General features: G+C 36.3%; 1 protein-coding gene across 1 annotated transcript in view; it reads right to left on the bottom strand.

The window, feature by feature from the left end:
• Positions 1 to 18,717, bottom strand: part of ephb1 (EPH receptor B1) — a 331,037-nt gene that overhangs the window by 21,988 nt on the left and 290,332 nt on the right. The window contains exons 10-12 of the mRNA XM_083525614.1: positions 18,115 to 18,300; positions 15,287 to 15,534; positions 13,584 to 13,799 (exon numbers count right to left, since the gene is read on the bottom strand). Of these exons, the coding sequence (XP_083381740.1) occupies positions 13,584 to 13,799; positions 15,287 to 15,534; positions 18,115 to 18,300 (650 nt within the window). The remainder of the gene's footprint in view (positions 1 to 13,583; positions 13,800 to 15,286; positions 15,535 to 18,114; positions 18,301 to 18,717) is intronic.

Here is an 18,717-nt window from a genome sequence, read left to right as displayed (position 1 = left end):
CTTAGTTTATATAACAATACCACTGCAGATTACAATACTACTGCAGCTCTGAGGCGATATGTTTTTACATGAAATGATGGCAGTCATGCTCATTGTTCACCATTTTAATGATTGGTTAACAAAGAATAAAAAGAGCCTGACACTGCAGTGAGATATGTGATATTTCGGATTGCTAAAATTTGGAATTTCTACAAAAATAGTATAAGTATTAAAAACAAAATAAGTTACACCGGTGCCAATTGCATGTGCTTGAATCATGGATGACACTACATGCGTACGGTACGCACAGTAGTAATAACACAGTAATGAATTCAGCATGAGTTGATAGCAATTAAAAAGAAAATAAACATTGTGTTACTTGTCATATTATAAATAGCAAGACATAATTTTCCATTAAAAACTAATCATGTACAGAAAATTGCAGCGATTTTACTTCTGGCCTGAGAATTAAAAAAAAAAAATTGTATGGTTAAGTGTGTAACGTGTAGAGTGTGGTATATTAGAAGCAGCTGCACACACATACAAACAAGCACACACCAGAAAAATATAATAATATATCTGCATTTGACATAATGAACAATGGCATATCGTACTGGAAGCCCGCACAACAATTATACATGTATGTCAAATCCCTATTAAAATGGCAGTAGATAAATATGAAACGAGCATGTTAAGGCTGGCATAAATTTTAACCACTGGCTATTATGCCACTTTACAAATGGGCACAAATCTAATTTAGTCATATCTCTCCACTCAGCTTTAATTCCAAATCGCAATCCAATTTGTGTTGCAATAAGAGAAGCGGGAAAATTTATGCTATAACTAGATCAGGTGAGGTGTCTGCATTTCAGCTTAACCTTTAGTCCCTTCCTTTCTTTCTTTCTTTCGCTCTTTCTTTCTTTTGCTCTTTCTTTCTTTTTCTTTTTCTTTTGCTCTTTCTTTTGCTCTCTCTCTCTTCCTGTCTCATGCACACACAAGCCCTGAGGCTGATGGCTCAAATTAAACCTAACTTCCCTAATCCTTTATTGTCCCTTTCTCTCCAATTTTCTATTCTGGATTTTTATATTAGATTATGACCTTGTCATTCATAACCAGGTTAAAGAGCCATATTTCTCTTCTATTCTTGGACAGAACCCCCCTACACCCACCCACCCCCACTCCATTAAAATAAATGTGATTATAAGCTGCAATCCACTCCTATAAAGGCCTGACTACAAAGCTTTTTTTTAGACAGCATGTGGGTGTTTGTATGCGACCGTGTGACTATGTATCTCATTACTATAATTAGCACCAGTGCTATTTCTTTTTTCTTTTTTGCCACGCTCACACCTCTGTGGGTCAAATGTAAAAATGTGGAAGTGGATTCTCACAGTTGTTTTCTGGTTGTGTGATATAAGGAGGCTTTTAATATTAGTGTTGGCACAATATACAAGAGTATCCTAAAAAAATCTCATGTGCATTGTCTACCAGTCTCTGTGGCACGATATACAACGCAAAATATTTTTAATAATGAATGAAAATTATTAAGTTTTGCTTACATCATGAAGCTCTATGACCTCTTTTGGAAACATTCATGACTTGGGGAAAAGAACATAACATGGAATGCCTATTTATTGTAGTAAGCAATTCTTTTTTCCAGCCTTTTGCATGCATAGTAACATTGTAGCTCACGGTATGACAATCCATGTATTTAAACTGTTAATGCAATATTAAATAATGATGAGCTTTTATTTTTATTAATTCAATTATACATTCATTTATGGCCACTGCTACAATATGTGGACAAAAGGTTATAACATCCATATACCATAATTTCCGGACTATAAAGCGCACCCATATATAAGCAGCACCCACTGAATTTGACAAATATTTTTATTTTGAACATAAATAAGCCGCACCTGTCTATAAGCGCTATAATGTCTACACTAATGCACTTTACACAGGCTTTAACGAAAGACACTTTACACACGGTGTAACGGGTGAAATATGTTGTGCTTCCTTTAGGAGCATAGCGGTATTTTGGGAATAGCATGCCACTGCATTTTTTCCGGTATTACTGCGTGTGTTCAAGACGAGGATTATGTGTTTATTATTTTCTGATGATCATTTCAAAGTTTCTTTGACTAACCCGTAACGCTGTTGCCAAGAAAAATAAAAAAGCAAGAGTTTTGGAAACCTGTCTGTGCTTATATGATTTCTGTTGCAACTGGAGTTAGCACGCTATGCCATGACCCAGACTCAACGCGTTACAACGGCTTGTATCTAAACAGTAGCCGACCAAGAAAGTCATTGTTCACTGTCTTCCTCCTTCCTTTCACAACTATTTCTCTCTGGAGTTTATCTTTTGGCATCGTCGTGCGTTTAAAAAAAAAAAGTTTTTTCTCCTGATGCCCTGCAGCTCAGAACAGAGGTGAGGTGCGTTTTTTCGTTTCTGTTCGGAAATTTCATTGGTCTAATGTTATGTCGCTCAGTTTTTTGGCTTGAAGTTTGTGAAACCAGGAAAACCCCAGGAAAAATCTATAAATTAGCCGGTTTGTTGTTTAAGCCACGGGGTTCAAAACGTAGGAAAAAAGTAGCGGCTTATAGTCCAAAAAATACGGTATGTTAAGGTTAAAGCATGTTTTTCCACATTTTGTTCCTATTCGCTGTTATAATATCCTCCACTTTTCTGGCACTATAGTCCACTAGATTTTCAAATATGCTTGTGTAGATTTGTACTCATTGTCTGTCTGATGTAAGTTGAGAAGGCCAAAGGTGTTTAATAGGGTTGAGGTCCACTCCACCTCATGTAACTCATATCTTCATTAAGCTTGCTTTGTGCACAGGGGCATTGTCATGCTAGAACAGGTATGGGTCTTTTAGTTCAAGTGAAGGAAAAATCTAATGCTACCACATCTGAAGTCATTCAATATAATTCAGTTTGTCCTAGAACCACATACGGCTGGAAAAAGTCATGTCCTAATACTTTTGTCCTTATAGTGTATATTTGTACTTGTGTGAGTTTTTGCAATTCTATTTTATTGTCCTATTGGGGGCTTTGAGATGAGTGTGTAAGTAGCTGTGGTCACACAGAGAATTTAATAAAACACTTCTCCTACTCCAAAAATGCGGTGCCACTTTGCCCTGTTCTTTGGCTCAAAGGTACTAAATTGGCTGCTGGCAAGGATGCCATATAAACACCGTATGACCTTAACTCATGACCAAAGGATTATTTTTTTTATTATTATTTTTTTTTTGGGAGATTTTTGCCCCAGGCATCAACATTTTGGCCAAAAATTGTCCAGTGTGAATCTGAAGCTCATCCAAGAACACTGATGCCATCAACAAACATTTCATCAGTGACTACCAGGATTTCAGAAAAAAAACTATTTCAGTATTATTTGTAAATTATTTTCATGTAGGCACTTCTTAATGCTTCAGTCAAGCCTACTAAACTGTCTCTAATCTCAGAGTTGAGAGTTGCTCTCATTTGAGAGTTGACAAAATATGAGCAGGTAATTGAGTAGAAGAAGAAAGATGAATTCATGTTCATGACTGAAAACAAACAAAGGAGCTGAAGAGCCAGTGTACTATTAATTAATGAATTTGAGGTGCACAGATTGCTAAAACGTTTGGCAAAAAAAAAAATAAAAATAAAAAAACAATTTAAAAAACGCCTTTGTGTAAATAGTTTAACTTTATATTTGCCATCATTAAGAGAGAGAAAGAGAAAGAAACAGGAGATGTGGATTGGTGTGTGTGTGTGTGTGTGTGTGTGTGTGTGTGTGTGTGTGTGTGTGTGTGTGTGTGTGTGTGTGTGTGTGAGTGTCTGTGAGAGTGAGAGAGAATTGGAGAAAATATTTTCTTTGGTTTCTTTCTTTCAATTTCCTTTCTTCTCCTCCTTACACCTCCCACGAGAATCAACAGCCTTCTGTATGTCTGCAAGAGAACAACCTTCCACTCATAAACGAACTTACCTCGCATTCCTCCTGATGTTTGTTTGAACTCTAGGTGTATGATTGACTTATTCATAATCGGTCGTCTTATTTAGTTACTACCATGTATAATTCTGTAGTGCAATGAGGGATGTGCTCTCATATGTAGTTACGAGACACTGGAGCGAATGCAGGTCTGCCAGGCCCTGGGAGTTTACAGGGTTAAATAGATTTATTCCTTTCTGAAGGACTTGTCCTTGTGTTTGAAACAGGATGCAGAGTTAAAAACCAGACGATGCACTCACACCTCAGAGGTTTCAAAACTTTATGGAACATTTCGGTAAACCGCCTAAGACTAGAAATTACCTAATAGCACATGCTGTACAGTATCGTTCACTCTTTCACTTGGAATTTATGATCTCTCTCTTTTATGTTAAATATTCCTTTTCTTTGTGTTTCAACATGCTTTGTTGATCTCCAGATAGCCTCTAGCACGTCACAGACTTTTATTTTATCTTTGTCCTCCTTCGTCTACTTTTTTCTCTTTTGCTTCCTAAGAAAGGACAAACAACTTATCCACTAAGACTGAGGGATGCAGAAAAAGAGGTGAGAAAATGCTCAACTTGCATTTGAAAAAAGGATGTAACCCTACTGCCAACTCTGAGACAAACTTTATTTTATATCAATTCACTCTGTAAGTTTATTGTAGAAACGTCCAAACTTGAGGAACATTACAGAGATGAATTTGTACAGCAGTTTTACTTTTATAATTTTGCTTTTTTTTTAAGAGATTGCAGCTGTCGTTTCTTTTGTCACCAGAGGATGGGGATGCTGGCTCATACATCTGTTATCTCTCATCACAAATCTTCAAGCGAGCTGCTGATTGTGCTGCGTCACAGGGCACTGTAGCATGCTCTGTAGCATGCACTATCTACCTTCTTCTGCATACATGAGCTCACCGATGCCCATGAATGGCCTGTGCTGTTGTGATTGACAGGAGAGGGAATGACATTCCTCTGACCCGGAGACCATGGCCAATTTATCTTCCTTAGAGATCAGGCACAACGACTTTTAACCAGGACTCATAGTGGCATGTGTTTAGGCCATGTATTGTACTATGATGAGCTTTCCTCTTCAAAACAAACTAAAGAAATATCCAAAGTATACACTGCCTATATACTTTTTATTACATGATTGATAGATAGTTATAGTATTCCAATCTAAAACGGATAAATACTGTATGTAAAATGATGAATGCTGCTCCGTTTTTTATTTAAACAAGCATAGCATTTCATATCAGCAGCAGTTTGACAGCTGTGAAAGATTTGTTTTCTTTCTTTCTTTCTTTCTTTCTTTCTTTCTTTCTTTCTTTCTTTCTTTCTTTCTTTCTTTCTTTCTTTCTTTCTTTCTTTTTCTTCTTCTTTTTTTTTGCTTTTACAGAAAACCAGAGATGCAGAAAGTGGTAAACATGATTACATGCAAATATCGTCGCCAGTGCAAATGAATTCATTCTGATGAGGGATTTTTTTTTTTTTTTAAGAATTTGTTTAAATGCATGCTCTATCTGCATGGGTGTAGATGTAATCCAAAGTTATGCTTGTGTGAAGGAACAAGATTTAGATTAAACATTTCTTATAACAATGAGCTGTGCATGAACCCAGCCACTGCTTTATTATTATTATTATTATTATTATTATTATTATTATTATTATTATTATTATTATTATTATTATTATTATTATTTCATTTTCATTTCATCTTCTCCCGCTTATCCGTGATTCGGGTCGCGGGGGCAGCAGTCTAAGCAGATTCCCCAGACACATCTCCGTGTCCAGGGATCGGGCTGTCAAGGCCCCCGCCTTCGACTGCTGCCCAATCCTCTCAGCACCGGTCCCTTACGGTCCCTCCTGCAGGTGGTGAGCCCACGGGAAGTATTATTATTATTATTATTATTATTATTATTATTATTATTATTATTATTATTATTATTATTATTCATCCTCATTCATTTTCTCCCGCTTATCCGTAATTCGGGTCGCGGGGGCAGCAGTCTAAGCAGGTCCCCGCCTTCGACTGCTGCCCAATCCTCACAGCACCGTCCCTTACGGTCCCTCCTGCAGGTGGTGAGCCCACGGGAAGTATTATTTATTTATTTATTTATTTATTTATTTATTTATTTATTTATTTATTTATTTATTTATTAATTATTTATTTATTTATTTATTTATTTATTTTTGTGTGTGTGTTTTGGAGTATTTTATTTTACCTGTATTAATTAAGACTTTTAAATAGGAAGCAAAGATAAGAGTTTATGACTGTGCTAAAATTGATTGATATTTCATATTAACCATAGACTTAAAAACAAGGAATTGTACGAATTGTAGAAAATTATATAAACTGCACACATTATCTATCAGTATATTGCATAATGCTTCACCTTCTGACATTATCTAATGATATCTGATGTTATTTATGTATTTGTTTGTTTACTTTACATTTTTGCTATATTTCTGCCAAATAGAAAATGCAGCAGCAACTTTATTGAGGCCAAATTGTGCCCTGCATTTGCCTCAAAATGTTTGTATGACAGAAATACATCAATTAATCTATCCGTTTTAATACAAATTGTTCCTATACAGGATCACCAGGGGATCCCAGGCAACTCTGGGCACAAAGTGAGGGACTCAGGCAATTCGGGTCACAATCAGACACACACACACACACACACACACACACACACACACACACACACACACACACACACACACACACACACACCAGACAATTTAGAAATGTGAATCAAGTTTAGAGGACTAGAGAAGGATACTGAAGTAACATGTGCAAACTCCACACACACAAAATTGAGGTGGGTTCTGAACCCCCAACTCTGAAGGTGTAGAGCAAATGCCAATCCAATCTTACAACTACATGAAACAATTACATTAAAATGCATAAAAATGTATTGGGATTGCTTAGAGGACTGTTTTATTGCACATGGAGCATGTCCTGTTTAGCATCACTATTTTATTACACTATTAACAAGTTTACTGCCCTTGTCTGAGAAGACGGGACCATAAGTGCTTTTACTGAAATAAAATAAGGTTTATACATGAAACATTTGAAAGGATGAAAGGATCGCTGCCTGTAAATTCAACAGATACACATTGCCCAACATAAGGGCACATACGTTCAAATTTTCACCAATTATTTAAGTCATACAACTGAGCTGTTTAGAGTTTAGGGACTTGCTTAAGGGCTCAGTGGTGGTGGGATTTGAACTCACAACCTTCTGATGAAAAGGTCAACGTCTTAACCACTGAGCTACAATTACCTGTGGTATGCATGCACGATATATTATTAAAGTGCTATGGCTACAATTTCTTTATGGCATTTAAGGTTCTTATGCAATATTATTCTTTTTAAACTATTAAATAGCATGCTGTGTGCACTAAATTTGCATTATTTCTTATTCGTATTTTTTAACACTCAAACATAGAATTGTGTTCAGGTTAGATGTTAGATGCCATTGAATGCTAAAATTTGACAACCACTTTGGAATAATTTCTTGTTCTTTTATGCATTTTGAAAATTGCAGCACTCTTTCGCCATTTCTATGTCCCTGACACACTAGGCCCCATTATCAAATCGCAAATGTTTGTGACTAGAGTAATGCGAATACTTATAAAAGACAGATAACAGACCAGTGTGGTGAAGAGTAATATGAACAGAGGAGTGTATAATTATTAAAAGCTGGGCAGAATGATGAAGAGAATAGTGGAGTGGTGAGCAGACTGCAAAACCAGCAGACTGACATTAATTTACAGACTGAGAAGAAAAATGGGGGACAAAATGGATGGATGACTGGATAGTGGAATGGTGAGTGAGAAGAACAATTTAATAAATGAATATTTAAATAAATAGTTGGCTGTAAACCTAAATAAATGACTGGCTAGAAGAATGAATGGAAAGATAGATGGATGGATAAATAGGCAAAATAGAATAGTGATAAAAAAAAACAACAATATAATAAAAGAAAATGAATGATAGACATTATATAGCCTGATGTAAAAAAAAATTATAAATAAATGTGTGAGTGAATTATTGGACAAATATTAGACGTACTTATGGATAAACAGTTGATATATTGCTATTAATATGAATAAATTGGATGGATGGATGGATGGATGGATGGATGGATGTAGGGATGGATGGATGGATGGATGGATGGATGGATGGATGGATTGATGGATGGATGGATGATGACAGGGTAAATGTAAAAAGATCACTAAAGACAATAAAATGTATGAATTTAATTATATAGATATATAAATTGCAAAGATGAATAAATTAATACATAGGGAGATTATTTGATGGATGGATGGATGGATGGATGGATGGATGGATGGATGGATGGATGGATGACTGTACATATTGAAAAATTACTAAAAACAATATAATGTATGAATTTTATGATAGACATACAGAATGTAAATAAATGTAAAGGTTGAATAAAGAATGGCATTCTTCTAAGATGGATGGAGGGATGGATGGATGGGTTGATGGATAAATGGACTAATGACAAAAATGGGTGTAAAGAATGAATTAATATATGAATAGATAAAAAATAGGTAACAAAAACAGATAAAAAAGGTAGATGCATAGATGGATGGATTAGTGAAAGGTATGTTATGAGCCTTTCAATATTTTCACAGTTCTACCCTAGAGGAATAAACCTATAGAGGATTGTAAAGTATAATATGATAATTCCCTTCTTCCCATATTTCTCTCTTCTATAAGAACCAGGAGGTTAATGAAATACAATTACGATCTCCTGTTCCTGCTGGCCTTGTGCTGGGTATAAGAAGACTAATTGGCTGACCGCATTGAATTATGGGAAGAAATGTGGGAAAAAAATATATAATAGAGAAAAAAAAAATGATAACAGGACAGAGGTGATTAATTCAAAGAAGGATGGGAGAAGTTAGCCCACAATCTTGCCCTGTCAGCAAAGATTCAGCTTTGGCTGATTGGCTTAGAGCCATAGCCTTGTATCTGACTGGTTTGAAGCCATAGTGATCAGCCCACCTCTGGGCCACTGACAGAGAACTAATTAACAGCGTGCAAAATACAAAGACGCCATATAAATGCCAAAGCCTCAGCAGACTCCTCTCAACCTTGCTCACACACATGTGAGAAGGTCAATAGGTCAATGAAAAAGAAAAGCAGCACAAACCTCACAGCCTTTAACAACAATGAGGAGTCAGTTCACAATTGTGTTGGATGAGAGTCTGCATTCTATGCACAAAACGTATTAATGTCCCTTTACATAAAGTAGGAGAAGCATGAATATCAGAATGCAATGGAAAATTTATCAATGAATAAATAAATAAATGAATAAATAAATAAATAAATAAATAAATAAATAAATAAATAAATAAATAAATAAATAAATAAATATTATTAGCAATACTACTACTATTACCACTAATAATAATAATAATAATAATACTATAAAAAGTAACAATAATAATAATAATACTTATAATAATTATAAAACAGGATCAGCAATGATCAATGGTTATGATGAAATTTTAAACTTATAAGATCACAATCGTCAGAGTTAAAGATGCTGAGATTGTCATTATGAGGATGGGCAGGATTAGAAAGTTTATTAGAGGGACAGTGCATGTAGGACAGTTTGGAGGGACCATGAGGGATGCACGATTGAGATGGTTTGGACATGTGAAGAGGAGGGACATGGGGTATATCAGGAGGAGAATGCTGAGGATGGAGCCAGCATGAAGGAGAAAAAGATAAAGGCCAAGGAGGATGTTCATGGATGTGGTGAGGGAAGACATGAAGGAAGTTGGTTTGAAAAAGGCAGATGAAGAGGACAGGGGGTATAATGACGGACGGGAGTAGCAGAATGAAGAAGATCACAATTTTAAGAATGTGTTAATTCTATTTATTTATGTATTACTGAAATTATTGATGAATTCATTTTCTAATAATGTTTGAATGTATGATAATTGTAATTCTCTTATAAGCACATAATACATAATAGGATATTTGTTTGCTTGTTTTTAATTTGCATTTTTTTCTTGCACTATTGCAATTTGCAGATTTTTTCTTCCCGCATTTATTATTGAGTATTTTTATTTATACTTATATTTCCATAGATCAGGTACCCACGAAACAATATCTTATATTTTAAAGTAGGAATTTATTTAAATAAGCAAGGACACAGTGAAGCCCAAACCAGAACAGATGAAAATACTGCGATCAAACCTACACCTGACAAGGGTTCAAATCGACACAGGGGGAATTATTGTGTTCCTCTGGGAAATCGGACATCTTTCAAGAATCACACCTCTCCAGCTTTTCACACCTCACACTCCCTGTATGACTTCAAGTTTCACAGAGCAGATTTCCGAACATCTTTTGGTTGTGGTTTTCCCGTTTTTTTTTCCCGATCAAACAGAAAAACATTTTGCCAAAAAGAGCATTAATCTTATTAATCATACCACCCTTTGAAGCACAAGGGGAAAAAAATGTAAAACTCCACACACAGAATTGCCAGGATTCAAACCCCCATCGGTTCTCATATGAGTGATATTGTAAGAAAAACAAGAATCAGCTTTTTCATTATCAACAAATTATTTTGTGAATTAAAAAAATTCACAAAATAGTCCCATAAATTAACCAATTTTTATTGTGTGAGTGTTATATTTTATATATTTTATATATATATATATATATATATATATATATATATATATATATATATATATATATATATATATATATATATATATATATATATACAGTGAGGAAAATAAGTATTTGAACACCCTGCTATTTTGCAAGTTCTCCCACTTAGAAATCATGGAGGGGTCTGAAATTGTCATCGTAGGTGCATGTCCACTGTGAGAGACGTAATCTAAAAATAAAAATCCCGAAATCACAATATATAATTTTTTAACTATTTATTTGTATGATACAGCTGCAAATAAGTATTTGAACACCTGAGAAAGTCAATGTTAATATTTGGTACAGTAGCCTTTGTTTGCAATTACAGAGGTCAAACGTTTCCTGTAGTTTTTCACCAGGTTTGCACACACTGCAGGAGGGATTTTGGCCCACTCCTCCACACAGATCTTCTCTAGATCAGTCAGGTTTCTGGCCTGTCGCTGAGAAACACGGAGTTTGAGCTCCCTCCAAAGATTCTCTATTGGGTTTAGGTTTGGAGACTGGCTAGGCCATGCCAGAACCATGATATGCTTCTTACAAAGCCACTCCTTGGTTATCCCGGCTGTGTGCTTTGGGTCATTGTCATGTTGGAAGACCCAGCCTCGACCCATCTTCAATGCTCTAACTGAGGAAAGGAGGTTGTTCCCCGAAATCTCGCAATACATGGCCCCGGTCATCCTTTCCTTAATACAGTGCAGTCGCCCTGTTCCATGTGCAGAAAAACACCCCCAAAGCATAATGCTACCACCCCCATGCTTCACAGTAGGGATGGTGTTCTTGGGATGGTACTCATCATTCTTCTTCCTTCAAACATGTTTAGTGGAATTATGACCCAAAAGTTCTATTTTGGTCTCATCTGACCACATGACTTTCTCCCATGACTCCTCTGGATCATCCAAATGGTCAGTGGCAAACTTAAGACGTGCCTGTACATGTGCTGGTTTAAGCAGGGGAACCTTCCGTGCCATGTATGATTTCAAACCATGACGTCTTAGTGTATTACCAACAGTAACCTTGGAAACGGTGGTCCCAGCTCTTTTCAGGTCATTGACCAGCTCCTCCTGTGTAGTTTTGGGCTGATTTCTCACCTTCCTTAGGATCATTGAGACCCCACGAGGTGAGATCTTGCATTGAGCCCCAGTCCGAGGGAGATTGACAGTCATGTTTAGCTTCTTCCATTTTCTAATGATTGCTTCAACAGTGGAAATTTTTTCACTAAACTGCTTGGCAATTTCCCCGTAGCCCTTTCCAGCCTTGTGGAGGTGTACAATTTTGTCTCTAGTGTCTTTGGACAGCTCTTTGGTCTTGGCCATGTTAGTAGTTGGATTCTTACTGATTGTATGGGGTGGACAGGTGTCTTTATGCAGCTAACGACCTCAAACAGGTGCATCTAATTTAGGATAATAAATGTAGTGGAGGTGGATATTTTAAAGGCAGACTAACAGGTCTTTGAGGGTCAGAATTCTAGCTGATAGACAGGTGTTTAAATACTTATTTGCAGCTGTATCATACAAATAAATAGTTTAAAAATCATATATTGTGAGTTCTGGATTTTTTTTTTAGATTATGTCTCTCACAGTGGACATGCACCTACGATGACAATTTCAGACCCCTCCATGGTTTCTAAGTGGGAGAACTTGCAAAATAGCAGGGTGTTCAAATACTTATTTTCCTCACTGTATATATATATATATATATATATATATATATATATATATATATATATAAGAAGCATTTTTATTCACTGTAAGCATCCAGCATTGAATTATTAAAAAGCAGTATAAAACTACAATGTGTTACTATTATTACATTTCTTTAATGCCTCTCTCTTTCTCCGTGTGCGTGTGACTGAGGGCGCTCGTGTATACACAGATATATTTCCTCACAATGTAGAAAAAGAGACTTGGGCAGGTGAATTTAAAACGCATTTAAAAAAGATCTGTTCTGCATAGCTGCATTCACTGCATAGCTGCAAATCCAACGTGAAAATTCCACGTGCGTTAATAATCCTCGAAACCTGCCCATCCAAATAAGCTCATAAAGAAGCAAACAAGGCATAGTGGGACCATGATTTGTCAATAAAGGCACATAATGACAATTTAACTTTCAAATCCAGTGAGGTTTTGCTGCCACTCTATAGAGGTGTTCTTGATTTAAAGAGAGAAATTGCATTTGACATAAACAATAAATCAACTAAAAAAAAGGTGGAAGCAAGAAAAAGAATAAAAAAAGAGAAGATGAAGGAGAAGAAAAGTAGACAGAGTATTTACCAAACATGAACACTGCCCATTTCATTGTAGAAAGAAAAAAAAAATTGTGTTCACAGTTGATAACCTTGAACTCTTAATGAGTTGTTCATCAAAATGCTAATTTGTGTCTTTTGGGTCCACACTGTTTACGATGACCAAACTACACTGTCTGGGATGCCCAAACAAGGGCCCAGGGGATAAAGTTGGCACCCGTAATGTGACCTTTGATTTGGCTCGCCATGCCATATGAGAAACCAAAATGCAACTGGCACAGCTTTTCATTTATAATTTAGCATGTAGCATAACATTTTCTAGATTTATTTTCAATCTGCAAAAAATCTACATTAAAATTAAATGTAGAAAATAAACAAATGTGACTTTTATGTGCAACGTTCATGCGTACCTCAATGTGCATATACAGCATGCTCTGTGACACTCAATGAACAGATAATACTGGAGAGATCGGGGCAGTGGTACACAAACAAGAGGAAATTGTCTGCTGTTTTGAAAGTATATTCCGTCATTATGAATCAAAACATTCCTAAGCTTTTTCAAGTATGGTGATGAGAACATTAATGCAAGATTTTCTAGGAAAAAACGAAAAGGTTTGGGCACCTCTGGTTTTATGGATAAGCTGCAGACCTGGTTTGAGATTTCTAAACAGACTCACCAGTGAGCTGGTGTAGGTGGGGTCAGATGTGTCCTCTTGCAGGTAGCGTGACAAGCCAAAGTCGGACACTTTACACACCAGGTTGCTGTTGACCAGGATGTTGCGAGCGGCCAGGTCGCGGTGAACGTAGTTCATCTCAGACAAGTACTTCATACCTGCCGCGATGCCTCGCATCATTCCCACCAACTGGATCACCGTGAACTGGCCATCATTTTGCTTTTAGGGTAACAGGGACAGCATACATATCACGCATACAATATACATATATACTGTACAATATGCATACATAACACACACCTATCAGGAGCAAAAAGAAATGGCTAAACCCTCCTCAGCATTCAAGGATAATAATATTAACAATTATTATAATTATTTTTTAAACAAAAACAACAGAAACGATTTTAATGAAAGTATAGAGAACGATATGAAGAAGTGAGACTGATGCTGATTTTGTTTATAGCCCAGACTGTAGATTCATGTAGTCTAGCATTTGAGCTGAAAATTTTCACCCCATGGTGCTGATTCATTTGTAATATAATGTAATGAGCAGAAACAGCACTGATTATTTACTCAATCGTCTAATTGTTCCCAAATGCCTTCGGAGAATAAATCAAAAGAATATAGAATAAGCACACACTGTCCAATCAAAAGTACAATTCACATAAAAGGAGACATTAGTTAATGCTGTTTTATTCAAATTTGGCAATTACAGGAAACACTGCATGATCATGAAATCAATAGTAATTGTGAATGCAGCTGCGTATCTGCATTTAACTGTGTGTGTGTGTGTGACAGTTTGTCACACATCATTCAAATTATTTCATCATTGAGACCTCATGGCTCTTCCCTAATACTACTGTTGTCAATCTATCGATAGATTTTTGAGATGATTATCATACCGAATGGAGAAGACATCTAGAACATGTAAAATTACTCATGTCATCTGCCAGCCCCTCTCACATCTCATTGGGTGATTAAAATCAACAGCATGCCATTTTGTAAATATAAAAGCAAAGCTAAATTTCTCTTCACCTCAGCGTTTCTGCTGGTGAGCTCCTTGGAGGGGAAAAAAAAAAAAAAAACGCTTTGAACCCAACATAAGCATTGAGAGCGCACAGAGGAATCGATGGCAATGTTACTCTGACGAGGTAGCTCGCAAAGCCTACTTCAAAGAGCGCCGTCGGATCAAAGCGTAGAGAAAAAAAACAATCCATAAGATTGGAGAAGAAATGGGTTGAACATTGATTAAGCAGTGTATCCCCCCCACACTCTGAAAAGCTCATAAAGCTCAAAAGCCTATTAAAGCTTGACTGTGGCAATCACAGTAGGATGAATCATGCTGTTTGGAGAAGGGGAAGAAGAGCAAGGTGGCGTTAGCATGAGAAAGTGGTCTCCATTTCATTAACGCACTGCATGAATGATAGCAAAGTCCTAATAATAAAAAACTTTCAACTGATTGAATTATCGTCTCGTTACTTAACAACTGGATTTTATGTGCGTTTTAAAGATATATTACTGCACATAATCAGGTAATAAAAAAAGCAATTTATAGTGTGCTGTGTTCCATATGCTCCGAATCCCAATTATTCTCATTTCTCCAGTCGTCTCATTTATCGAATTGATCCCAAACTGCTTAATTTGTTATATTAAAACCACTGTTATAAAAGATTTTTTGGCAACCACATGACGTTTGCGAGTTTTACCCTGAGAAAAGAGTCCAACGCTCCGTTCTCCATAAACTCCGTGACGATCATGACTGGACGACTTTTGGTGACGACGCCCTCTAAGCGGATGATGTTGGGGTGATCAAACTGGCCCATGATTGATGCCTCAGAAAGAAAGTCCCGCCTCTGCTTTTCAGAATAGCCTGCCTTGAGGGTCTTGATGGCTACATAGATCTCCCTTTTACCAGGCAACTTCAGGCGCCCTTTATATACCTCTCCAAACTCACCTGAGTCAGAATCAGAAAAGAGAACCAAATTTCAGCCCAAATATCAATATCAGTACATCAAATCAAACACATATCATATATTAAATGAATAAAAGAATCTAACACATATCCAAAATTTCAATATAAACTTAGGACTGAGACTACATACATTGTAGTATACAAGAAAGTGTAATCAACAAATTCTTCATTTTATGAAAATCCATGTTTCTTGACAGAGTTTCATTAATAAATTGCTGAAGCACAACAGGCCTAGCTTTGAATCTTTGAAGTTTTTCTTATAGCATTAGCAACTGCTGGCTAATATTAATAATATCTGACTAGACATCTAAATGTAAACACTGCTGCCTAAACTCAGATTACTGCCTGTGTGATATTTGAATGTTTTTCAGATTACTGCCTGTGTGATATTTGAATGTTTTTCAGATTACTGCCTGTGTGATATTTGAATGTCTTATTTTTTAAATAAGTGTTTGAATGTGTGTGAGTGTGTGTTTGGCGCCCTGTGTTTGGTAGACTGGCATCCTATCCACTATTTAGAATTCAGCCGAACTCTGCAAACTTGGGATCATCTCTGCGAAGAAAAAGCCAGCTGTACTGACATATTACCTAACAAAAAGCTGATCTAATGAGTAGTCCTGGGATGCAAACAGTAAACTTTCATAAACCCCTTGTCTATTCTGCCTTGGAGAAATTGTGAAATGCTTTCTCTTGGCCAAAGTTTTTATTCATTAAAATATATATCAGCCCTGTCAGTGCTGTTTTAAATTCATGGCATATAGAATTTCAGTGCATCCTATATAAATGTAGTCAACCAGTATTAATTATAATTTGTGCATAATGGTAATTTCACAATAATATATTAAAATTATTTTACTTTATGTCAATGTTTTTAGACAAAGGAGGCCAGTGTAGCTTTCAAGCAAGGTTATTATCAAAACATGAATAAATGTTAAGAGGAAGGGGGTGGAGCTTCTAAAAGGTCAGTCCAGATTCATACATTAATTCGCCCAGCTGTGGAGGTAGACTATTCGATGAGTGTTTTGTTAATGTTAAAAAGGAAGTAAAGTATCACAGATCTGCAGTTTAGTGTGTGTTGTTCTTTATACACAGAGTCAATTGTTGGTGCATTTAAGATAATAAATAATATTATAACTATGACCCAAGTTGGCATTTCACTTCAGAGCATTACTACAGTGTTCACACATTGACCACTTTTCCACTCGGCACAGAGCAAATTATATTTAAATGTATGCTATTTAACCACAAGTCTTTTATTGGATTATGATTTTTTTGGTGATTCCTGCATAAGCTCTCCAGTCGAAGTAAAGACCCTATATATTATCTACAAGCAACTCAAATCAAGAGGAATGGATAATCAAATGCATTTCTCTGATTCTGCATCTACACAACTGAACAAGAACTGTGGCACTGTTAGGGAAAAAAAAACACAAAGATAAATGTAGCAAATTTAGAATCTTATGTTTTTCCACATTTTCATACCATGACCTTATCATAAGGTGTTTTCTGGGTTAAAAAATGAATGAGAGAGGAAATTTATAACACAAAGGTTATGACCAGGAATTTTACTGCTGGCAGCAGGTTACAGTTAATAGATGCACATTTCATTGTATCCTCCCTCTCACACCATTTAATAGTAATGAGTGCAGACATTTAAAACAAGGCTCCAATTACTTGCTCTCACACAGATTTCCGTGGCTCTAATGCAAAAGTCTTTGTTTTCAAGCAAAATTATCCGGCTCGCAAATGGATCTGCTTTGTTTTTGTTCACAACACCACCCCCAATTTATTCTTTGTACTTTGCACTCTTGGATTTTTCAGCACGATAACACTGCCTAATGCTTTAGTCAACATTATCCACCTGTAGAGCATTCAGGGCACGTAAGTATATCTCAGGCAAGGGGACAGATGGATTATATGCTGCAGGTACACAAGAGCTGCGTATGCAAATGTGTACACATTAACGTCAATTGAAATAAGATCTGACATTTAGTCCTCACATGATCATTATATAGGCGTAGGTTCGGACATAGACCAGAAATTTAAATAAAGGGTAGTCAATTTTTTTCACAAAAATCTCAGTGTGATTGCTGTGACTATCAACACTTACCTAAATCCCACCACCAACAGGAGGATTTACAATACAAACAGGGTAGTGGCAATGTAAAAGGTAAAGTTTATACCAACTGATGTTCTTGAATTTTTTTTTTCTTTATCTTTTTAAAACCTTTCTCTAAGCATAATATTGCTACTTTCATACAGGCTTATTCATGTTTATTTAGCACAATTTTTTTTTGCACAAACCTGGATAACTCATTTTCTCTAATCGCAATTCATCTCTTATTATTAAAGGATCTTCACTTTAAAATCTGACATTGAGCACACATGATCAAACCGTCTTTTATTTTACTAGGATCTCAATTATCTCAAACATAAATAATTTTTACTAACTGTCTCACTGGAAAAACCCTACAGACAGCTACAGCATGTTGAAGAGACCCTGCAGGCTCCCTACAGAATGGACTGCATCTTCTTCTACGAAGAAAAAAGTGATCACGTTACCTGCTCCAATGACTTCTTCGATTTTGACAGTGGAGACGTCGATCTCCTTGGCGAATTCACGCACGGCTTCGTTGGGATCCTCGTAGGTGAATGGATCAATGTAGATCTTCATCCCTGGTGAGCCTGGCAGGGTTGGGCAGCCCATGGGGGAGTGGCAGTTAGACAGATCTGGTCTCAAAGAAAGTTCTAGAACAGTTCAAAAGTCCATATATCACTTGCATATCACAGAGATTCTTACAGTCAGCTATCTTATACTTGTATCTAATGCGTCTTTAGGTCATATCCTGGATAAGCATACTACTTTCATTTGAAACACTTCACCCAGGATAAATGTTAATGTTAAATGAAGTGGTGTTTCCCAACCACTCAGACACTTTTTACAACCCCCTCAAAACCCCCCCTTTAAAAATGTGTAAATAAAGCAACCGAGAACATCAAGAAAAAAGTAAGATCATAGCTGCCAGGTTCCCTTAAGGACTGAACTGGAACAAGCTGCTTTAGCTTAAAAAAATTATCAAGTTTTTAAATAAAATTAACGTATGTAATTTATGGGGAAATGGCAATATATGATCAGATATGATTTAAAATACAGGAAATAGCACA

The sequence above is a fragment of the Silurus aristotelis genome (assembly GCF_946808225.1).
Source record: "Silurus aristotelis genome assembly, chromosome: 22".
NCBI classification, from domain to species: domain Eukaryota; kingdom Metazoa; phylum Chordata; class Actinopteri; order Siluriformes; family Siluridae; genus Silurus; species Silurus aristotelis.
This window is presented reverse-complemented; position numbering and strand designations above follow the sequence as displayed.